We start from the raw sequence: 23824 nt of genomic DNA, 5'->3' as shown, positions 1-23824 counted from the left end.
AAAAAAAAAATTATCTGGGCATGGTGGCATGCACCTCTGGTTGTAATCCCTTGGGAGGCTGAGGTGGAAGGATCTCCTGAGCCTGGGGAGGTTGAGGTTACAGTGAGCTGTGATGCCACCACTGCACTCCAGACTGGGAGACAGAGTGGGACCCCGTCTCGAAAAAAATAAAAATAAAAATTTGGCCTGGCACAGCGGCTCACGCCTGTAATCCCAGCGCTTTGGGAGGCTGAGGTTGGAGGATCACTTGCGGTCAGGAGTTCAAGACTAGCCTGGACAACATGGTAAAACCCCGTCTCTATTAAAAAAATAATAACATTAATTTAAAAAATTGGCTGGTCATGGTGGTGCACGCCTGTAATCCCAGCTACTCGGGAGGCTGAGGTAGGAGAATTGCTTGAACCCGGGAGGCAGAGATTGCAGTGAGCCGAGATCAAGCCACTGCACTCCAGCCTGGGTGACAGAGTGAGACTCTGTCTAAAAAAAATAAATAAATAGGCCGGGCGCAGTGGCTCACGCCTGTAATCCCAGCACCTTGGGAGGCCAAGGCAGGCAGATAACCTGAGGTCAGAAGTTCAAGCCCAGCTTGGTCAACAAGATGAAACCCCGTATCTACTGAAAATACAAAAATTAGCCGGGTGTGGTGATGGGTGCCTGTAATCCCAGCTACTCCGGAGGCTGAGGCAGGAGAATCGCCTGAACCTGGGAGGCAGAGGTTTCAGTGAGCTGAGATCATGCCATTGCACTCCAGCCTGGGCAACAAGAGTGAAACTCCATCTCAAAAAAATAAATAAATAAAATAATAAAAACTAAATAAAACCTTTTTAATCCATAAGCCACGGAATCAAGTCTCAATGCATCCATGGCGTGCAAGCCACAAGGATCTGCTCCCTTTTTACTTCTTTACCCCTGGCCTTTGCCACCACCCCCTCCATCCACGCAGTGATCTGGAAGCCAAGCCATTTCATGCTCCCTTGCTCTTGCACATTCTGCTTCTCCACCTATTAACCCAGCCTTGAAAGCCCAGCTCAAATGTCACTCCTTTGTGAAGCCTTCCTTGATTATACCCTGGAAAAGCTACTGTACAGTTAAGGATGCTCTCAGCAGAAATCAACAGAAAACCCAAATAATGATTCTTACCCTAGGTTGCCATTAGAATCACCTGAGGAGCTTTTGAAAATTCCCATCACCTGGCCAGGCACGGTGGCTCACTCCTGTGATCCCAGCACTTTGGGAGGCTGAGGCAAGTGGATCACCTGAGGTCAAGAGTTCGAGACTGGCCTGGCCAACATGGAGAAAACCCGTCTCTACTAAAAATACAAAAATTAGCTGGGCATAGTGGCGTGTGCCTGTAATCCCAGCTTCTTGGGAGGCTGAGGCAGGAGAATCTCTTGAACCCAGGAGGCAGAGGCTACTGTGAGCCAAGATGGTGCCACTGCACTCCAGCCTGGGCGACAGAGTGAGACTCTGTCTCAACAAGAAAAAAAAATCTCCATTACCAGACACATGCCACATGGGTGTATCCAGGCATCAGCAGTTTTCAAAACTGCCTATATACCAGTGTGCAGCCAAGTTGAGAAGCACTGAAATTAGGGGGCTTTCTTTCTCACGTATTGAGTCTAGAGGTGGCAGTTGCTGGTGTTGGTTGAGTAGCTCAGTGATTTCCAGGCCAACATCTCAGTAATACTCAACCCTCCCTTTATGCTTTGTTGTCTCATGGCCACGAGATGGCCTGAGTTGACCCTTTCATGTTCAAAGTAGGGGCCAGGCACGGTGGCTCACGCATGTAATCCCCAGCACTTTTTGGGGGGGGCCGAGGCAGGAGCCTTAGGAGTTTGAGACCAGCCTAGGCAACAAAGTGAGACCCTCATCTCTACAAAAAAAAAAAAAAAAATTGGCTGGTTGTGGTGGCACATGTCTGTGGTCCCAGCTACATAGAAGGCTGAGGCAGGAAGATTGCTTGAGTTTGGTAGGGGGTCAAGGCTGCAGTGAGCTGTGTTTGCATTCCAGCCCGGGCAACACAGTGAGACCCTCTCTCAAAAAAAAAGGCTGGTGCAGTGGCTCACACCTGTAATCCCAGCACTTTCAGAGGCCAAGGAAGGTGGATCACCTGAGGCCAGGCGTTCAAGACCAGCCTGGCCAACATGGCGAAACCTCATCTCTGCTAAAAATACAAAAATTACCTGGGTGTGGTGATGCAGGCCTGTAATCCCAGCTACTCAGGAGGCTGAGGCAGGAGAATCACTTGAATCTGGGAAGTGAAGGTTGTAGTGAAGCGAGATCATGCAATTGCACTCCAGCCTGGGTGCACTCAGAGAGAGACTCCAGACTCTGCACTCCAGAGAGAGACTCCATCTCAAAAAAAAAAAAAAAGGCAGGGAGAGGAGCAGAGCCCAGCCCTATCCTCTCTTACCAGCAAATCAAAGACTGTCCCACAAACCTGTTCTGCGGACTTCTGCTTAGATGTCATTGACCAGAATTGGGCCACCCTCAGCTGCAAAGGAGATTGAAGAAGTAGGCAACAGGATTTCTGATGGGCTGAGATCAATCAGGTTGAATCATCAAGGACTGAGTGCATTGCCACTCCCAAAGCCATGTGTGTTAATCTGGTAGTAGGAGGGAAGGGATGGTTCTGCCATGTTATTAATACTTATTCTCTCTCTGTGCTTCACAGCTCCCTGTACAAACATCAATTAATGCAGGCATCACATCAAAGCATTGTGGAGACATGTCTGTGCCTCCCTCCAGACCAACAATTCTCAACTCAGGCTGCTCGTTAGACATATCTGAGGAGCTTTCGAAAGAAACCAGTGCCTAGACCCCATGCACAGAGATTTTAATATAATTGGTCCAGATGAAGCCCCAGCATAACTAATCTGTAAAAGCTCCCCAAGTGATTTGAATGTGCAGGGTGTTTTGAGAACCCTGCCATAGACCCAGCACCTTAAGAACCCTGTCTATGTCCCCTTCAACTAGCACATAAGGCTCACAGGAAATCCTCACTGAATGAATAAACAAATAAATGGATGGCAGAGAATTTCTGCTCCAATTCTGCAGCCCCTAGTGGGCAGTGTGCACTGTCCTAAGTGTGGTTCCTCCTTCCCCCCAGATCTCCCTCCTTCACTGAGTTTGCACTCAGACTCCCTTAATTAACCACATCTGCAGCTCCAGCTGGGCTCCTGCTTCTCCCACAGCTGCTGTGCTGGACACCCTAGTTCCACTCTTTTCCTGGAAGCTGCCCTAGTCTTAGAAGGAAATAACCCTCCATCAACAGCCAGGCTCAATTCTTGTGCCTCAGTTAAAGCCCCTGCCCAGTGTGAGAGAGGAACAGGGGGAAAGGGAGGATTGCTCAGCTTTCTGTCCCACATTCAGCTACAGTCCCGAAATGGACACCAAGTAGCCAGCAGCAGAGTGTCCGGCCCTCAGAGAAAAGGTTTGCTTGTTGCTTCTCCTGCCTAAGTGTAGAAAGTTATCTGATTCCTTAGACAAATGTGAGTCTGCAAAATTCCCCTGTTGACATCACAGGAATAAGTCTGTGGTGAGTACATCCTCAGAGATGATATCATCTGGCATCCTACCATCTGGTCTGGTCCCCATCATGCTTCTGAAACTGCTTGTTCAAAGGTAACCTACAGGGCCAGCCTCACAGGCATGCGGCCGACAAGGTCCCACAAGACCTCATGCCCTGTGCTCACAAGAGCTCTGCACTTGGTTTTACACTCTGCTGCTGTCGTCATCTTAAAATTCTTTTTTATTTTTATTTTTTAGAGACAGAGTCGCACTCTGTCACCCAGGCTAGAGTGCAGTGGTGCAATCACAGCTCACTGCAGCCTCCACTTCCCAGGCTCAAGCCATCCTCCTACCTCAGCCTCCCGAGTAGCTAGGACTAAAGTATGCACCACCATGGTCTGCTAATTTATTTTTCTTTTTGTAGAAAGTGCATTTGGACAATTTTTTTTTTTTTTCCTGGAGAGACGAGGTTTCACTGTGTTGCACAGGCCAGTCTCAAACTCATGAGGCTCCTTGGTCCTTGGCCTCCGAAAGTGCTGAGATTATAGGCATGAGCCACTGCACTCAGCCTTGAAATTCTTTTTTTTGAGACAGGGTCTTAATGCGTCACCTAGGCTGGAGTCAAGTGGCACGACCCAGGCTCGGTGAAACCTCTGCTTCCTGGGTTCAAGTGATTCTCGTGCCTCAGCCTCCCAAATAGCTGGGATTACAGGTGTGCGCCACCTCAGCCCAGTTAATTTTTTGTATTTTTAGTAGAGATGGTGTTTCGCCACATTGGCCAGGCTGGTCTCAAATTCCTGGCCTCAAGTAATCCACCCACCTCGGCCTCCCGAAGAGCTAGGATTACAGGCGTGAGCCACCATACCTGGCAAGGCCTTGAAATTCTTAAGTTTTCACCTGGGTGTGGTGGCTCACATCTGTAATCCCAGCACTTTGGGAGGCCGAGGTGGGTGGATCACTAGAGGTCGGGAGTTCGAGACCAGCCTGACCAATATGGTGAAACCCTGTCTCTACTAAAAATACAAAAATTAGCCGAGTGTGGTCGGCAGGCACCTGTAGTCTCAGCTACTCGGGAGACTAAGGCAGGAGAGTCGTTTTAACCTGGGAGGCAGAGGTTGCAGTGAGCCAAGGTTGTGGCACTGCACTCCAGCCTGGGCCACAGAGTGAGACTTTATCTAAAAAAAAAAAAAAAAAAAAAAAAAGGAAGAAATTCTTAACAGGTTTTTGAAACACGGGACCCCCCCCACACACACCCCATTTTTATTTTGCACTCAGCTCTACAATTCCGTGTCCAGTCCTGGTCACCCATAGTCTTCCAAAATCCAGCAAGAAAAATCCTTCTCAGAAAGGTCTCCAATGCGTATGACCTCATCTTCCTTCGTGTAAGTATATCCACCCCTAGTCTCTGTGACACCCCACTCTCCTGTTCTCTTCCACCTCTCTGACCTGGCAGGAGGGCTTCCAGGTTCCGTACAATACAATACCGTGGGTACCATCAGGCTCAACGTGCAAGGATGTAGGGTATTGGTATGTGTGGCAGAGAGGCACAGAGGTAAGAGCTGCTAGCAGGCAATGGAAAGTGGTTGGACAAGGAGTCAGAAAACTGGGCTCTGGTCTTTGGCCACTGACTCATTGTGTAACTCTGGTCACATTCTGGGCCTCAGTTTACCGGTCTGCAAACTAAGGAGGGATCAACTGGCTGGTCCCTTCCTTTGAGCTCTATCAATCATTGAGGCTCTGAATCCCAGCACCGAACTGGAGATAGTGTGGGTAGGATGGTGCCATAGGAGGCACCATGTGGTTGGACTTGAGGGTCAAGGGAGTTGCAGGGGATAAGCCACCATGGGCTAAGGAATGAGATGGGTCATCCACATGGATCACATCTATGACCCTTTGTCACCCCTACCCCTGCACAGCATATGAGAGGAGGTGAAGGGGAAAAGCCTGGCGTGGGTAATGAAATCATGGAGGAAGACCATGATGTGTTCTGGAAGTCAGTAATCCTAACAACTAGCCTTTGCACAGCACTTCACAAAGTACCTTCACATCCACTCAACCCTGGCGGGTCCTCCCAACCCTGCAGCAGTGTCAGGTGACATGCCCAGGTCACACACTAATCTCATCTTCTGCCTTGAAATCCTTCCTTCCCACTACCCAGTGAACATTAGGAGAGGGTGGTATCACGGAGTGGCGTGGCCTCCTGCAAATGATGCCTGGGATAGGGACACCCTGGGGGAACAAGTCATCCAAGCCATCTTTGGTGCCCAGGCCTGAGGGAGAGTTCAAAGTGCCAACCTGAGAGTCCAGGGCTCTAGCAAACTGAGAGAACCTGAGTCAGTTCTCATCCAGATCATAAAATCAGCAGGAAAACTCAGAGATGACCACATCAGGCTTCAGGTGCCTTAAAGAACTCCTTCCAACTCCTAGAGAAGCAATCAATCTACCACGCAGAGAACAAACTGAAATTGAACCACAGCACCCCTGGCAGGCAGGAGGTCTGGGCACTGCGAGGAGCCAGGAAATGAGGAACCCTGGACAGACATGTTTTCCAAGGAAAGACTAGGGGAAGTTTGCTCACCGTGGAAGAAGGGGCCACCGAGCGTGGAAGAATGTGCCACGGCGTGAAAGAAGGGCAGAAGGGAGTAGGGAGAGGAATGGAGTTGGGGGAATACAGGTTGCTGGAGACACTGGATGTGAGATGGGGCCCACCCAGTTCTGCCTGCCAGGCCTGCCAAGCAGGGATCCTTCTGCCCAGCCAGGTTCTGGGTAAGGAAGAGGGGTTCTGGGAAGCAGTTTCAGCCTTGGGGAGCGAGGGAAGATGGCAGCATCAAGGCCTTGGGAGGGGAGCCTGGTGCAGGGAATGGAATTGGGTCCTGGTCTCCCCACAACAGAGTTCATCAGGGTCCAGGATCTGCCCTCTCTTGGCATTGCCTGGCCACACCATGGCTCAGGTATCCGACACCTGGGCCCAGAGTCACATGCCAGGAAACCCAACACTCTTGGGTCCCAGCCCCCAACTTCCAGCAGCTACGAGCAAACAGGGCTTCTGGAGGAGGAAGCGGGTCTCCAGAGCCCAGCAGCAGGGAGCCTACGTCCAGGGACAGGGCACCTGCACTGGAGAAGGCTCTGCCATCAACAGGGGTGAGAGGAATGGAGGAGGACGGGGAGGAGGAGGGAGGAAGTACAGAGCAGAGAGGACAGAGCTGGGGCAGGCAGAGGGGTGGATGCTCCCAGAAAAGGGGTAGATGGGCATAGAAGGTGGGGCCAGAGGTCTATTTTACCTAGTCACCTGGCCTAGCTGGACGCCCTGACACCCTATCGCTCATCCGTCCCCTTGTCTCCATCACGCGAGTGCCAACCAGGCCCTCTGGTACCTACCTAGCCCACTTGGCAGCCACCCAGGTAGGTAGGGGAAGAAGACTTTATTCCAATGAGAGAAATCAACACATGGACAGAGGCAGAAACTTAGAAACCCCCAGACCCAGAATGACCAACAAGGCCTCACAGATTAACCTTCTAGAATCAACAGACCCTAAAAGAGTTTCAAGTGCAAGAGACCCTTTACCCAAAAGACCCTATTGAGGAGACTTAAATCAAGAGAGACCCCAATAAGGAAGTGAAAAAGTCACCCAGGCTTGAGAGAAGCCCCCAGAGAAGAGGCCCCAGCCCAAAAAGACTCCCCAGAGGGACCTCGGGAGGAGAAAGCCGGCAGTGGGGCATGCGATTCTCTCGACTCACTCTTCCTTTATGTGGCCTTTTCTTCCCCAGATCCTACTGCACTCCAGGACTATGCCAATTTATGGCCATGCTCCCAACAGCAGGTCACCTCCTGTCCCTCCTGCTGGTGATAGGCACAGGGGGTACTGTGCCCAGCCCCCAGGTGCCTCCCCGGGGCTGTTATGTGGCAAAGGAAGCAGGTGAACGGACTTTCCGCTGCAGCCAGGCAGGCCTCAGTGCTGTGCCCTCTGGCATCCCCAATGACACCCGCAAGCTCTACCTGGATGCCAACCAGCTGGCGTCGGTGCCTGCTGGTGCCTTCCAGCACCTGCCTGTCCTGGAGGAGTTGGATCTGTCCCATAATGCCCTTGCCCACCTCTCAGGGGCGGCTTTCCAGGGCCTGGAGGGCACGTTGCGCCACCTGGACCTCTCTGCCAACCAGCTGGCCTCAGTGCCCGTGGAGGCCTTTGTGGGGCTACAGATCCAAGTGAACCTATCCGCAAACCCATGGCACTGTGACTGTGCCCTCCAGGAAGTGCTCCGGCAGGTGAGGCTGGTGCCAGGCACTGGGACAGGCATTGTGTGTGGCTCAGGAGCCCGACCGGATCTCGTGGGGCAGGAGTTCCTGCTGCTGGCAGGGGAAGAAGAGCTGTGTGGGTCGGGGTGGGGTGGGGCCCGGAGGAGCACCGATGTGGCCCTGCTGGTCACCATGGGGGGCTGGCTGACACTCGTGGTGGCTTATCTGGTGCATTATGTGTGGCAGAACCGAGATGAGACCAGGCGCTCCCTCAAGCGGGCCCCAGTGCTGCCCGTGCGTTCCGAGGACTCCTCCATCCTCAGCACAGTGGTCTGATGACCCAGGATGCTCCTCCAGCCACACCCCACACTCCTGCCCCTATGCCCTCTCCTTTGCTCTGACCCCCTCTGCCTCCTGTGCAGCTTCACCCCTGCCCCCAAGCCCATCCCACCCCTCCCTCCTTTATTTCCCCTAAATACCTGTGCTGGTTCTCTCTCTCTCTCTCTGTGTCGTCTTAACCAACACCATCTTTGGTGCCTGGAGTTTTTTGGTGCCTACTCTGTGCCTGGATTGTGCTAGACTCAGAAAACCCATAACAGAGAATGACAGCAGGTGGGGTGGGAACAAGGGAGGAGGGGCTGTGGGGGGGCAGGTTGAGGAGGGAGCCTGCACCTGGCCCAGGGCGATTTCAAAGGCTTCGCTGTAGGATGTTTGAACTGATTCTTTTTTTTTTGAGATGGAGTCTCACTGTGTCAGCAGACTGGAGTGCAGTGGCAGGATCTCCGCTCACTGCAACCTCTGCCTCCCAGGTTCAAGCGATTCTCCTGCCTCAGCTTCCTGAGTAGCTGGGACTACAGGCGCGCGCCACCACGCCCAGCTAATTTTTGTATTTTTTAGTAGAGTTGGGGTTTCACCATGTTGGCCAGGATGGTCTTGATCTCTTGACCTCGTGATCTGCCCGCCTTGGCCTCCCAAAGTGCTAGGATTACAGGCGTGAGCGCGCCCGGCCTGAACTGACTCAGGTGGGTGGATCACCCAAGGCAGCACGCAACGTGAACCCCTTGGGCGATTACAGGCCCACACAGCCCGTCCACCACCAGCTTCTTCCTGCCCTACAGAGCTGAGGCCTGGAGTGGCAGAGAAAGCCAAGGGTACCCTGAGGGAGCCCCCAGCTGAGGGGGAGTGAAGCCCCACCCTTTCCTGAATTGGGCTCACAAACAGAGGCTTCGAGAGCGCAACTCTAAGACTGAGGTCTCCTACAGAGTGAGGGGCATCAAAGCCAGAGGCAACCCGGGGAGCTTATTCCAAAGGGAGGGACTGCCTCCCCCATTGGACTAAAGGGAGTTCAAACTGCTAGAAATGATTTTGCCTTAGGTCTCTGAGAATCTGCCATCATCAACCTCTCTTACCTCCAAGGAACCCATCTCTACTAAAAATACAAAAAATCAGCCGGGCGTGGTGGCAGGCATCTGTAATCCCAGCTACTCATGAGGCTGAGGCAGGAGAATCACTTGATCCCAGGAGGTTGAGGTTGCAGTGAGCTGAGATCACACCACTGCACTCCAGCCTGGGCCACAGATCGAGACCTTCTCTAAAAAAAAAAAAAAAAAAAAAAAAAAAAAAAAAAATAGGGAGAGCTTTGGACAGAAAAGCAAGAGCAGAGAAGGCCCCTAGATGAAAGGTGTGGACAAGGCAAGGAAGATGTGCAACAACTCAGAATGTCTGGGCAGCAGCAAGACTCACCCTGGGGCTGGAAGAGAGGGTGCAAAGAGGGGCAAGGGGAAGGTGGGTGGAACCAAGCTGGAGGCGAGGTCAAAAGCCAGGCTGTGGCCAGATTTAAAAGGACACTGTGGGCTCCTCCTGTCTTCTCCCTCTGCCTCTACTGAGAACCTCCCCTGGCTTCTTGCTTCTCTTGTCCCCAGGCTCCTCTTCCTCCTGTGCCCTCTACTGAGGATCCCCTCCTCCGACTCAAGGTCCCTATCCAGAGACTCCCTATCTCTCTCCGTCCTCTCCTTTATACACTGATTAGTTTCCTGAGCTCCTTCTTGTGGGGGGAAGGTGGTCTCCTCTATGACTGAGCTGGGGACGGGTGACTGGAGAGCTGGGGGAAGTAAGGAGACCCTGGACAACTCAATAAAGTCACTTTTATCAATGCTCCGATCTCGTATTGCTCATTTTCCTGGGCACCTGTGGCCTGTTGGTGAAGAGAACGGGTGCTGAGCTTGTCTTCAGCCCCTCCACCACCCCTTTGGTGGGGGGTGCTCCTGCTGGGCTGGAGGCCAGCTTCCCATCTCCCCTTCTGCTCCCCAGCCCCTGCCACCAGAGTCCATCTGCTGGACTGGCCAGGACTGTGCCGACACACTCAGAGCGGCTCCTGCACGGAACGACTGCCCCAGAATCCCGGACTGCTCCCTCAGCATCCTGACCCCGGGCTTGTGCTTGTCCACTGGGCAGGCAGGAGGGGGTGACGTAACTGGCTTCACTCCCATCCTCACCTCTGCCATGGACCAGGGATCACAGGACCCTGGGTTCTGAGAAACTACGGAAGCCTGGTGAGGCAGCTGGACAGCCTCAGTGATGTTGCCCGCATCTGCCCTTCTGCCTGGGACAGAGGGAGAGAAAAGGCACGCTCTTCTGGGAGACACACTATGTCAGTCCCAAACTCTCCCACCAGGAAATGCTGGAACCTGGCTCAGGAACCAAGACAGCCCAGCCCACAGCTAGCCCAGGCCTGAGGCAAGAATTCCCGTGGCCTGGGCCCAGGTCCCAGCTTGTCACCACATGCAGCATCAGGGAGCCAGTGGGCTGTGATGAGAGGAGAGGGAGAGGCCTAAAACTGCCTTTGCAAAATGATGACTGAGACAGTGAAAGAGATTTAACTTAACTGATTCCATCTTGCTTTTAAACTCCAAGCAGTCCCCGCTCATTCCTAGGCATAGGCTGAACTAACTTTGGGAAAAACTTAGTTTATAGTTTAAACAAAGACAGTAACAGCCCTTTACCAAAGCAGACCTCCTTCTTGGCTGGGGACTAGATTGCCTTTGTAGAACTAACATTAGCCACAAGATCAGAAATTATGGTTTAGGAGTCATGCCGCTGGAGGCTCCCTAAACTGCTCCTAAAATCAGTGCTTGAGATATTCTGCAGACCCTGCACTTGATGGATCAGCTGGCCCTACTCAGATCAATAAACTGGCTCCTCTGATCTTGTGGCCCCCACCCAGGAACTGACTGAGCACAAGAAGACAGCTTTGACTCCCTGTGATTTCATCTCTGACCAATCAGCACACCTGGTTCACTGGCTTCCCCGCAACCCACCAAGTTATCCTTAAAAACTCTGCCCCGACGTGCTCATAGAGACTGATTTGAGTAATAATAAAGCTCTGGTCTCCCACACAGCCGGCTCTGCATGAACTACTCTTTCTCTATTGCAATTCCCCTGTCTTGATAAATCGGCTCTGTCTAGGCAGCACGCAAGGTGAACCCCTTGGGCGATTACAGGCCCCCACAGCCCTTCCGCCACCAGCTTCTTCCTGCCCTACAGAGCTGAGGCCTGGAGTGGCAGAGAAAGCCAAGGGTACCCTGAGGGAGCCCCCAGCTGAGGGAGAGTGAAGCTCCACCCCTTCCTGAATTGGGCTCACAAACAGTGGCTTTGAGAGCACAACCCTAAGACTGAGGTCTCCTACAGAGTGAGGGGCATCAAAGCCAGAGGAACCCGGGGAGCTTATTCCAAAGGGAGGGACTGCCTCCCCCATTGGACTAAAGGGAGTTCGAACTGCTAGAAATGGTTTCGCCTTAGCTCTCTGAGAATCTGCCATCATCAACCTCTCTTACCTCCAAGGAACAGTCACCCCAAACCAGGAAGGCAAAGGGAAAGCAGAACAAGGCCCCCAAGCTGCCAAATGGATGCCACCACAAGCCCACCCCTTCATTTGACAAGCATCTGTTGGTCGGGTGCGGTGGCTCCAGCCAGTAATCCCAGCACTTTGGGAGACCAAGGTGGGCCCTGAGCTCAGGAGTTCGAGACCAGCCTGGCCAAGATGGTGAAACCCCGTCTCTACTAAAAATACAAAAATTAGCCGGGTGTGGTGGTGCGGGCCTGTAATCCTAGCTACTCAAGAGGCTGAGGCAGGAGGATCGCTTGAACCCAGGAGGCAGAGGTTGCAGTGAGCCAAGACCGTGCCACTACACTCCAGCCTGGGTGACAGAATGAGACTCTGTCTCAAAACAAACAAACAAACACCATCCGTTGAGTTCCTGTGCATGGCAGGCGCTGCAACTACAAAGATCAGGAAGTTGTGCCTGACCCTGGGGACCTGACAGGCTAGTGTATCAGTGATGACAGTCCAGGAAGACAGGGCTGTGCACAGGGGCCCTGTGAACCCATAAGGAGCATCTCAATCAAACACCGACAAAGGGTCATGTACTTTGCTCACAGGAACCCTCGCTCAGAACTCATTTATTCTTAGTTTACAGGAGTTCTAATAATTTCAGAACTGTGGCTTCCTGCTTATAGCAAGTTAGAAACAGTATTTTTGAAGTAGCAAAAATTATATTACAGAGGGTCAGAATAACAGCAGTGAGAAAGTACACCCTAACGACGGGGAGGGACATGATTAAAAGTCTAAGAACTCAAAAGGCATTGTCATAGGGCATTTTAGTGTCTCTTAAATGGCCCTGTGTGGAAAACTGACTCCCCCTGCCTCACAGGGGCCTATGGGCATTGGCAAAATGCATGAGATCAGTACATTGACTTTGGGTTACCTGCAGAAAAGTTCAAATCTTGGAGTGTCCATTCTCAGAAGCAGGGAGCTGGTGATGCACTTGAGAAAGAATTTCCATCAAGGACTGAAGTAAATAAGGCAGAATGACTATTGGAAAATGCTACTTCAACCTCAACTACTTCCTTGTTCCTTCTTCCCACTGGTCGAAGATCTGCCCCTGGGGCCATGCAAAACAAACCAGCCTAAAAGCCTAGTCTTTTTTTTTCTTTTTTCTTTTTTTTTAATTTAGAGACAGGGTCTCACTCTTTCTCCCAGGCTGGAGTGCAGTGGCGTGATCACAGCTTTTATGTCCCACTACCACCACACACGCATATGTGAGCACACACACACGTACCTGCCTCGGGACCCTGTAATGCAGTTGATCTTCCCCAATCATAATATATATTTCAGCCGGGCACAGTGGCTCATGCCTGTAATCCCAGCACTTCGGGAGGCCGAGGCTGGTGGATCACCTGAGGTTGGGAGTTCAAGACCAGCCTGGCCAACCTGGCAAAACCCTGTCTCCACTAAAAATACAAAAATTAGCTGGGCATGGTGGCGGGCGCCTGTAATCCCAGCTACTCAGGAGGCTGAGGCAGAAGAATCACTTGAACCCGGGAGGCAGAGGTTGCAGTGAGCTGAGATCACGCTGTTGCACTCCAGCCTGAGTGACAGAGTGAGAATCCGTCTCAAAAAAAAAAAAAAAAATATATATATATATATATATATGTTTCTACACTTATGACAACTGCCATCTTCCTCTTTTAGAACACCAAACAAAACTTAAGCCCCCACACTAATACTAATGTCTAAGGTCAGCCTTCACTTCTCATTCACTTTTGGGGCCAAGGCAATTTATCAGGGAATGTTTCCAGCAGAGGGTGTATGGGAACGAGCACAGGGCACGTCTGTCCTGTAGAACTAAGAAAAGACTCAAGATCACCAAGACTGCAGTCATAGGGGTCCTGGTGAATGCCTCTGTCACTGTCGAAGGCAAATGTCAAAACTCCCTGGACATCCAAAACCTCAGCCATCATCGTGAATGATCTGGAAAACCTGAGGAAGAGGCGAGCTTGCAGGGTGGGGTGAGGAGGCAGGTTGAGGATTCCAGGCCAGATGCTAGAGGCTGGTACAGAGGAATAGCACCCACCCAGAATCGCACGGACTGCTCAAGTTGGCAGGGATCTCTATTTTACAAAAGGGCCCAAAGAGGGGCAGCGAGTTATCCAAGGTCACATAGGGAGGGAAGGAAAGAACCAGGACTAGAATCCACAGGGCCCTGTCCCTCTGGGACATACACATACTCCCCTTCCAGGGGAATGAAATAAGGGAGAGATAGGGAGAGACAACCATGAGCCCAGGGTGCAGCTGAAATGGGCAGAGGGTCTACCCACTCGCAACCTCTGACAGCCTCTGAGTCTAGCCCCACCCCTTCCACAAAGCTGAAGGAGGCAGAGCAGTCCTTCCTCCAGAAGCTTCCAGAGGATGGGGAGAATCTATACGTGGTGACCAAGACCATGGAGATGCTGAAGAAGGGGGGTAAGGCCAGAGGGGCGGTTCCATCCCCGACCTCACTGCTGTGGGGCTCAAGGTTGGGAATCTCTGAGATGCCTTCTCTGCCCCATCCCTTCCATGCACACTTGCCCCTCTCCTTCCCCCACGCAGCCCCTACTCTCCTCTGCATTCTATGCCATTTCCCTTCACACTTTTATCTTTTCTAAGGACTTTTTCATCTATCATCTCACAGGAATCCCCTGAGGAAGGCAAAATTGCTATTGCAACCACCATTTCGTACAGTTTAGGAAACTGGACTTTGGAAAAGTCCAGGGACTGACCCAAGGTTAATCTGTGAGCAAAGCCCAGGTTTTGAGATTCCCAGCTGGCTCTTTCGCCAGGCAGCTCCACTGCAGCCAGGGTTCTCCCACCATCTGCCAGGGTTCCCTTCTTTCATTCTCTTCTATCTCCTCCCCTCCCCTCCCCTCCCTGCCCTGTGGACAGCTGCATTTCCCAGGGCTCTCTGTTTCCACACGGGAGCATCATCATGGCCTTTCTCCCCAAGCAGTGGGTCACTGGGGAGGAGAGCTGGAGTCACAGAGTACAGTGTGAGGGAGGGAAGGGGAGGGGAGGCGGCCTCCCAAGGGACGGTTCCTACTCCGAGCCAAGCCCTCAGAGCTGAGCTGAAGTCTGGAAGTTTGGAGTCTTCCATTTCTGTTTGGGCTCTGCCCCCCAAACCAGCTGGCGACTCCACCCCCTCCTGGGTCCCTCCCAATCCCTATTCCACATCCCCTGCTGTGTGGCTCCCTAATGCCTGCACCTACGTGTCCCCTCCTGGAGGCAACACTATATATATTGGGTGCAGGGGTGGGTGGGGGTGGGAAGGGACAGAGAAGTCAGAGACAGCCAGTGCCCAGTGCCCCATTTCTTCTTTTTTTTGAGACAGAGTCTCGCCCTTGTTGCCCAGACTGGAGTGCAATGGTGCGATCTTGGCTCACTGCAATCTCCGCCTCCTGGGTTCAAGCAATTCTCCTGCCTCAGCCTCCTGAGTAGCTGGGACTACAGGCACACACCACCACACCTAGCTAATTTTGTGTTTTTAGTAGAGATGGGAGAGAATCCACGGGGCCCTGTCCCTCTGGGACACACACATACTCCCCTTCCAGTGGAATGAAATAGGAGAGATAGGGAGAGACAGTTTCACCATGTTGGCCAGGCTGGTCTCAAACTCCTGTTCTCATGCGATCCACCTGCCTCAGCCTCCCCAAGTGTTGGGATTACAGGCGTGAGCCACCACACCTGGCCACAGTGCCCCATTTCTGACCTTCACAGACATCCCCCATCCAAGAACAAGAAGCGGAAAATGCCCTCAGAAGGTCAGAGAAGCAGAGGGCTCTTCTCCCCATCCCCATCCCAAGGGTGGACAAAACCTTAGAAGGTGAGAGGGACACAGAGACCCCTTTCCTAAGCAAAGGAAAGAAACCTGTCAAGTCAGCAGCTGAAGCCCAGAGCCCCTTCGCAAGGGAAAGACTTTGGGGTGATGGTGGGTGGGATGCAGAGGGGTCCCCTGGACATTGGCGGGACGTAGTGCTGACTGTGATGGCAGCCACGGGTTTCTTGGGCCTTTTCGGTGCATCCTGCCCGCAAGCCTCCACCACGCTGTTTCAGGTAGGCTGAGGTTAGGCCCACTCAGGGAGGCACCTTGGCGCAGGACACCTCTTCCGTTTGGGCTTTCCGTCCTCGTGATTTCGCTCTCCATCTGACAGTCATCCATGGTGACAGGGTGTGTCCCTTTCCCCTTCATCCATGGTGACAGGGTGTGTCCCTTTCCCCTAAACAGGATCCTCAATGCCCATCGGAAAACGTTGTAAGGCGTTGAGCCCCCAACGCCCCCTCACCACAAGACCCTGCTGTGACCATCTTTTCCTGGTGAGGAGAGTCTGCACAGGGGAGCAGGGCGCCATACCCTAGAAAGAAACCTCTGTGCCTGGGAGTGAGGGACTCGCTGAGTAAAGTGAGGTCGAAGAGGGTGGAGAGGGGTAGGGTCCCAGTCACCACTGTCCTGAACCCACAGTTCAGTCCGGGCCCAAGATGGCCCCACAGGAGCACAGGGGGTTTCGGGCGCTGCAGGTGGAGGTGAAGGACCAGCTGCGGTGCGGAAAGGCCTGACCCGGGCGGCAGATCGCCTGCGGAGAGAATGACCGGCTGGGGTGGAGGCGGGGCTGGGGCGGTGTGGGCGTGGCTGGGGGAGGCGTGGCTGGTGTGGTAGGCTTAAGCAGTGAGGGCGGGACTGGGGCAGAGGCGGGGTTGGGGCGCTGAGGGCGGGGCTGGGGCTTTGAGGAGGTGGCTGGGGCTGGGGCGAGGCTGGTGCGGAGGCGGGGTTGGGGCGGTGAGGGCGGGGCTGGGGCAGAGGCGGGGCTGGCGGAGTGAAGGCGGGGCTGGGGTGGTGAGGGCGGGGCTGGTGCGGAGGCGGTGCGGGGGAGGTGTGGGTGGGGCTGGGGCCGAGACGGAGTTTGGGCAGTAAGGGCGGGGCTGGTGCGGAGGCTGGGCTGGTGCGGTGAGGGCGGGGCTGGGTGGAGGCGGGGCTGGGGTAGAGGCGGGGCTGAGGCGGGGTGGGCGGAATTGCGGGCTGCGGGGCAGAGATGGTGATGGCGTCCGGGGGGCGGGGCTGGGTGGACGGCCGGACTACAAGGGACGAGAGGCTGGGCTTAAGGTAGCAGGGGGCAGAGCGGATTGCCCAGGGGCGGGGCGGGATCGGGGACAGGGCTCAAGTGCTGAGGACCAGACATGCGCCGGAAGCCCAAGCCCGGCTAGCGAGTAGGAGGATGGATGGTGGGGGATGATAGGCTAGGCTTAAGATGGCTGAGGGCGGGGATACAAGGTGGTAGGGCCAGAGATGGGCTGGATGGGGCGTGATCGGCCTCCTCCTGGGAGATCTCAGCCCACCTGAGTAGGCTTCTTCCGGCCGCAAGAGAGACTGGGGCCTGTCCCTGATGGAATGGCCATTCTGAGCGTGAAGACCTGCGTCCCCCTCCCTTCAGGAAGCTCCCTGTCTCTCAAATTTCAGGGGGATCATCACTTCCCATCTCTCTGCCAGGTTGATCGAGTTCTGGATCTACAGGAGCCAGTTCTGAGAGGGAGGACTGGGGGTAGGAACGGGGTCTTTGAATGGCTGCGGGACTGCAGGAGACTTCCAGCAACCTCAGCTCCATGTTGGAGGAACATTCTGTACCTACTGGGTGCTCTGTGTGGTGAGGGTCAGGGATGAGGGTGAGGGCCATCCCTGATGTACCAGGCCTACTAGGTTAGGTCCAATGGTACCAAGCAAGACCTACCACAAAAGTTAAGGGTCCCAGTGCAAAATGAAAATGCAGGACTCCTTGCTACAAAAGTTATTAAGAATTATATTTGGCCAGACGTGGTGGCTCACGCCTGTAATCCCAGCACTTTGGGAGGCCAAGGTGGGGGCCAATCACCTGAGGTCAGGGGTTCGAGACCAGCCTGGCCAACATGGTGAAACCCCCGTCTCTACTAAAGATACAAAATTAGCCAGGTGTTGTGGCACATGCCTATAATCCCAGCTACTTGGGAGGCTGAGGCAGGAGAATCGCTTGAACATGGGAGGCGGAGTTTGCAGTGAGCTGAGACCTCGCCATTGCACTCCAGCCTGGGCAACAAGAGCGAAACTCAAAAAAAAAAAAAAATTATATTCAAGACAGTAGCAGCAGAGCACTAAACGAAGCATGGGGCTGTGTGCAACTGCACAGGTTGCGTGCCCATGAAGTCAGCCCTGATACCAAGCTACAAGCAGAGTGGGCAGGGTGCAGACCCTATTGTCCCCTCCTCCAAGGAAAAGGCAAGAGGGGCAAGCCCACCTACCATCCCTACGCCAGCTCATTTTTCCCAAAAGGGGAAAAGGGAACATACCATTCCAGGAATCTCCTCTCATCCTCTCCTGGAGGAGAAAAAATGAATCTGCCGCCCACTTCCCCTCCACGGACGCACATGGGAGCTAACCCCAGTTCCCAGAGCCACTTTTTTTTTTTTTTTTTTTTTTTGGAGACGGAGTCTCTCTCTGTTGCCCAGGCTGGAGTACAGCAGTGGGATCTCACTCACTGCAACCTCTGCCTCCCAGGTTCAAGCAATTCTCCTGCCTCAGCCTCCCAAGTAGCTGGGATTACAGGCATGTACCACCACACCCGGCTAATTTGTGTATTTTTAGTAGATGGGATTTCCCCATCACGGCCAGGTTGGTCTCAAACTCCTGACCTCAAGTGATCCGCTCCCCTCAGCTTCCCAAAGTGCTGGGATTACAGGTGTGAACCACCACACCCGGCCCCCAGAGCCACTTTACAATGCCCTGCCCACAGAAGGAGGGAGAGCATGCCCTGTCCCTCATGCCCTCTCCTCTCCTTTACCCTCTGCAGAGCTGAGTGAGGTGCAACAGCAGCTGCTGGCCATGTCCAGGGAGAAGGGGATCCTTTCCCAATAGGTGGAGTTGGAGAGGGGCCTGGGGGATGACAACGAGGAGAAAATTTAGTTTGAGCTCATCCAGCTGCACCCCCACACTTGTGGATGGGCAGTCTGAGGCCCAGAGAGCACACAAGACTTTAGGGCCACACAGCAGGCTCTTAGCAAAACTCTCTACAGAACTTAGGTCTCCGGATTCTTAATCCTTGCCCATCTCTGCTTCACTCTAGCATTAACAGACAGAGGGGGGATCAAGGATGGGGACTGTAATAAAATAGCTTGTTGAATAGCAAGAGAGTCTGGGTGCGGTGGCTCACACCTACAATCCCAGAACTTTGGGAGGCCGAGGCAGGAGGATTGCTTGAGGCCAAGAGTTCCACACCAGCTTGGGCAACATAGCCAGACCCCGTCTCTATTTAATATAAGAAATAATAAAAAATAAAAAGTAAAAGAATGGCAGTGTGATGCCATCTTGAAGCAAAACTGCCATGGTGACTGGTATTGGATTCCTGATTCTGGCAGCAAAGTCTTTAAACAATGCCTGTAGCATAGATAACCCCTGTATTAGTCCATTCTCACACTGCTGTGAAGAAATACCTGAGACTGGGTAATTTATAAGGGAAAGACATTTAATTGACTCACAGTTCCACATTGCTGGGGAGGCCTCAGGAAACTTAAAATTATGGCGGAAAGGAAAAGAGAAGAAGACACCTTCACAGAGCAGCAGGACAGAGTGAATGCAAGCAGGGGAAATGCCAGACACTTATAAAACCATCAGATCTCATGAGACTCACTCATGATCATGAAAACAGCATAGGGGTAACCACCCCCATCACCCAATTACCTCCACCCGGTCCCACCCCCAACACATGGGGATTATGGTGATTATAATTCAAGATAAGATTTTGGGTGGGGGACACAGCGAAACCATACCAACCCCTCATAAAGCAACAATGCCTGTAACACAGATAATCCCTCATATAGATGTGTATCTAACCTCCCCAGTGGCCATGACTTTTGCAAGACAGTCTGAGCCATGACTGGCTGCACCTGTTTCACTCTAAAAGCTTGTTATAGAAAAGATATTTTCTGGACAGCAGGTGTGGGGAACCACTTTTGTTCGTAAGTCCCTATTAAATGTTTCTTTCTAAGAAGCTGGATTTGTCAGCCTCTTTCTTTCTTTCTTTCTTTCTTTCTTTCTTTCTTTCTTTCTTTCTTTCTTTCTTTTCTGTCCTTTCTTTCCTTTCTTTCCTTTCTTTCCTTTCTTTCTTTCTTTCTTCTTTCTTTTTCTGAGATGAAGTCTCGCTGTTGTCCCCCAGGCTGGAGTACAATGGCGTGATCTCGGCTCACTGCAACTCCGCCTCCTGGGTTCAAGCGATTCTCCTACCTCAGCCTCCCAAATAGCTGGGATTACAGGCGTCTGCCACCACGCCCAGCTAATTTTTGTATTTTTAGTAGAGATGGGAGTTCACTATGTTGGCCAGGCTGGTCTCAAACTCCTGACCTCAGATAATCCGCCCGCCTCGGCCTCCCAAAGTGCTGGAATTACAGGCGTGAGCCACCACGCCTGGCCTGTCAGCCTCCTTCTTTGGCCTTTCAATTCCCTTGGCCTTTGGGGGTAGGTTTGCAGATATCTGCTCACTGCAGAACAGCGATAGGGGCTGAAATTTAAATTTTTACTGAAAATTAAAATTTAAAATTTTACTGCAGGCCAGGCATGGTGGCTCACACCTGTAATCCCAGCACTTAGGGAGGCCAAGGCAGACAGATCACCTGAGGTCAGGAGTTCGAGACCCATCTGGCCAACCTGGTGAAACCCCATCTCTACTAAAAATACAAAAATTAGCTGGGCATGGTGGTATGTTCCTGTACATACAGCTACTTGTGGGGCTGAGTCAGGAGACTTGCTTGAATCTGGGAGGCAGAGGCTGCAGTGAGCCGAGATCGTGCCACTGCACTCCAGCCTGGGCGATAGAGGAAGACTCTGTCTCAAAAATAGACAGATAGATAGATAGATAGATAATAAAATACAATTTTACTACAGACCACTTCTGAAGTTGGTGGCTCCCTAAATGCAAAGCATCCTGTGATGCTTTTTCTCCACTGTGCAGATGGAAACCATCCTGGACTAGAATTTCTTTCAGGGAGAGATGGAGCCCTTCTGTCTTTACTTTGAGCTGCTCTGGGGGTTCTGAGGTGAGGAGCTGAAAGTGGTCAGGCCCTGATGGGACTCTGTGGCCTTGACATATAAGGAGACCAAGGAGACAGATCCTCCTTACACCTGGGAGCCAAATGCCTTGACACTGCTCTGTGTCCTGTAAGCCAGCCTCTCCATCTTTCGGGTGCTGGCCAACAACACTTGGCTCTCCAGATATTTTATTCATCAGGGATCCCCAGCCCTGCCCGTCCATGGCTAGGGAAGGCAGGGTGGGGCTTGAGGACAAGCCTAGGGGAGCTGGTGAAAATACAGAATAGTGGCCGGGCGCGGTGGCTCATGCCTATAATCCCAGCACTTTGGAAGGCCGAGGTGGGTGGATCACCTGAGGTCAGGAGTTCGAGACCAGCCTGGCCAACATGGTGAAACCCCATCTATACTGAAAATGCAACAATTATTCGGGTGTGGTGTCGCGCATCTGCAATCCCAGCTACTCGGGAGGCTGAGGCAGGAGAATCGCTTGAACCCGGGGGGCGGAGTTTGCAGTGAGCCAAGATTGGCACTCCAGCCTGAACAACAAGACCGAAACTCAATCTCAAAAAAAAAAAAAGAAAGAAAAAGAAAAAAAAAATACAGAGAAGCTCCAACACGTGCTCCCGTGCATCAGCAGGGGCTCAGGAAGAGGTGGGTTGCTGGGAGGATCACCTGACAGAAGAGAGTTCTCTGGGTTTGGGCTGGAGGCTGGCAGTGGCCTCCTTGCCCAGACAGGGCTGATGGGTAGGGGGATTGGCAGTGGAGGGGTGGGGGCAGTGAGGGCTGACACCTTGAAGCTGGATGCTGAGTTTGACACACTTAGAGCTGAACACTGATGTCTGTTCAGCCAGAGTCTGGGGAGGTCTTGGACTCCAAAGCTGATTTGGGAATTTGGGAAGAAACGTTAAAGCTTTTTAGAGAATAAGGAAAGAGTATGGGAGCTTTACTCTGTTCAGAAAGGAGAATTTATGGAAGTCTAGCTCACAATCTATGATCTGCACCCCCAAACATCCAACCTCCCATATGAGAGATAAAACACAGCATCCCTAGGAAGCATTCTTCCTGCGCCTCCACCAGGCAGTCATGCCCCAGCCCAGCCTGTCTTCATCCCTAACCATTACCATTCCACCTCCTTTTGTTCAGGGCAGGTCTGGGAATATGTTCATGTGAGGGATCACTTCTTGCAAATGCTCCAGTTATCCTGCACCCTTCAAGTAGGCTCCAAATCCTACAACACTCTCCTTGCCCTCCCAACTCCCAGAGTGCCAGCTTCTTCCCATTCTGGCCAGAGTTTGTGACTTCCATGAATGCCCATAATCTACTTTTCTCTGTTTCCTCTGACCCCTTGCTGAGGGGGAAATCAACAATAATAAAAAGGAGGCCAGGCACAGTGGATCACACTTGTAATCCCAGCAATTTGGGAGGCCAAGGTGGGCGCATCACTTGAGGCCAGGAGTTCGAGACCAGCCTGGCCAATGTGGTGAAACTTTGTCTCTACTAAAAACACAAAAAATAGCCCGGTGTGGTGGTGCGCACCTGTAGTCCCAGGTACTCGGGAGGCTGAGGCAGGAGAATCACTTGAACCTGGGAGGTGGAGGTTGCAGTGAACCGAGATTGTGCCACTGCACTCCAGCCAGCAACAGTGTGAGGCTCGGTCTCAAAAAACAACAACAAAAACAATAACAAAAGGGAAAATGAGTAAGGAAATAATGCCCTGTCCCAATGACTGTGTCTGTCTGCAGTGCACTCTATGGGTCAGAGAGACAGAAATGGTCCCACGGGGCAGGTGCCTGGGGCTTCCTCTCCTAAATCAATTCCCTCTCCTGATCCCTGTCTCCTAACAACCCTACATAGTCACAAGCTTGGTCTCTAAATCAGAGGTGATCATTGTCCATCACTACCTTAATTGACCACCAGAGGGAGGTAGAGAGCAAAGTTTACCGCCTGCCTGAGCAGCACTCACCCCATGACCTCCTGCTTCCTTATTGTCTCTTTTAATTGACCTGAAGCGTCCTTACAAGGCAGTCTAACTTAAATATCCGCCAGTACAATTTAAATTCTGCCCCAGGCCGGGCGCAGTGGCTCACGCCTGTGACCCCAGCACTTTGGGAGACCGAGGCAGGAGGACTGCTTGAGCCTAGGAGTTCAAGATCAGCCTGAGCAACATAGGGAGACTCCCTTCTCTACAAAAAATTAAAAAGTGAGCCAGGCATGGCCAGGCGCAGTGGCTCAAGCCTGTAATCCTAGCACTTTGGGAGGCCGAGGCGGGCGGATCACGAGGTCAGGAGATCGAGACCATCCTGGCTAACATGGTGAAACCCCGTCTTTACTAAAAATACAAAAAATTAGCCAAGCGTGGTGGTGCGTGCCTGTAATCCCAGCTATTTTGGAGGCTGAGGTAGGAGAATCGCTTGAACCCGGGAGGCGGAGGTTGCAGTGAGCCAATATTGTGCCATTGCACCCCAGCCTGGGCGATAAGAGCAAGACTCCATCTCAAAAAAAAAAAAAAAAAAAAAGCCAGGTGTGGTGACACATGCCTATAGTTCCAGGTACTGGGAGCAGGGAGCGGGCGCTGAGATGAGAGAATCCCTTTAGCCCAGGAAGTCAAGGCTGCAGTGAGCCATGACTGCACCACTGCACTCCAGCCTGGGCAACAGAGTGAGAACCTGTCTCAAAAAAAAAAAAAAAAACAGAAAGAAAGAAAGGAAAGAAAAGAAAAAGACGCAGCTGGGCACGGTAGCTCACGCTTGTAATCCCAGCACCTTCAGAGGCCGAGGTGGGTGGATCACCTGAGGTCAGGAGTTCGAGACCAGCCTGGCCAACAGGGTTGAAACCCCGTCTTTACTAAAAATACAAAAATTAGTTGGGAGCGGTGGCATGTGCTTGTAATCCCAGCTACTCGGGAGGCTGAGGTAGGAGAATTGCTTGAACCCAGGAGGCGGAGGTTGCAGTGAGCCGAGATTACACCACTGCCCTCCAGCCTGGGAGACAGAGTGAGGCTCCATCTCAAAAAAAAAAAAAAAAGAAAGAAAGAAAGAAAAAGAGGCAGGGCACCCTGGATGGGAGGAAGGAGCACCACCAAGACAAGCCTAAATGTGGATATTTTCATTCCAAAAGCACAAGAACTTCAACCTGGCTGACCCCACAAGCCCATATATCTCCTCCC

At 52.5% G+C, this 23824-nt stretch overlaps 1 protein-coding gene across 1 annotated transcript; it reads left to right on the top strand.

The window, feature by feature from the left end:
- The first annotated feature begins 7222 nt into the window (after positions 1-7222).
- LRRC3C (leucine rich repeat containing 3C) lies at positions 7223-8287 on the top strand. The gene has a single exon (XM_016931877.4). It carries the CDS (start codon positions 7229-7231, stop codon positions 8078-8080), a length of 852 nt encoding a protein of 283 aa, XP_016787366.1. The 5' UTR covers positions 7223-7228; the 3' UTR covers positions 8081-8287.
- Positions 8288-23824: the final 15537 nt, after the last annotated feature.

The sequence above is a fragment of the Pan troglodytes genome, chromosome 19 (assembly GCF_028858775.2).
Source record: "Pan troglodytes isolate AG18354 chromosome 19, NHGRI_mPanTro3-v2.0_pri, whole genome shotgun sequence".
NCBI classification, from domain to species: domain Eukaryota; kingdom Metazoa; phylum Chordata; class Mammalia; order Primates; family Hominidae; genus Pan; species Pan troglodytes.
Note: the sequence above shows the minus strand (reverse complement) of the source record. Positions and strands in the feature narration are given on the sequence as shown.

What these genes read in the sequence shown, in the direction of transcription:
- LRRC3C (XM_016931877.4), top strand. Translation starts at nt 7,229, where the DNA reads ATGCGATTCTCTCGACTCACTCTTCCTTTATGTGGCCTTTTCTTCCCC.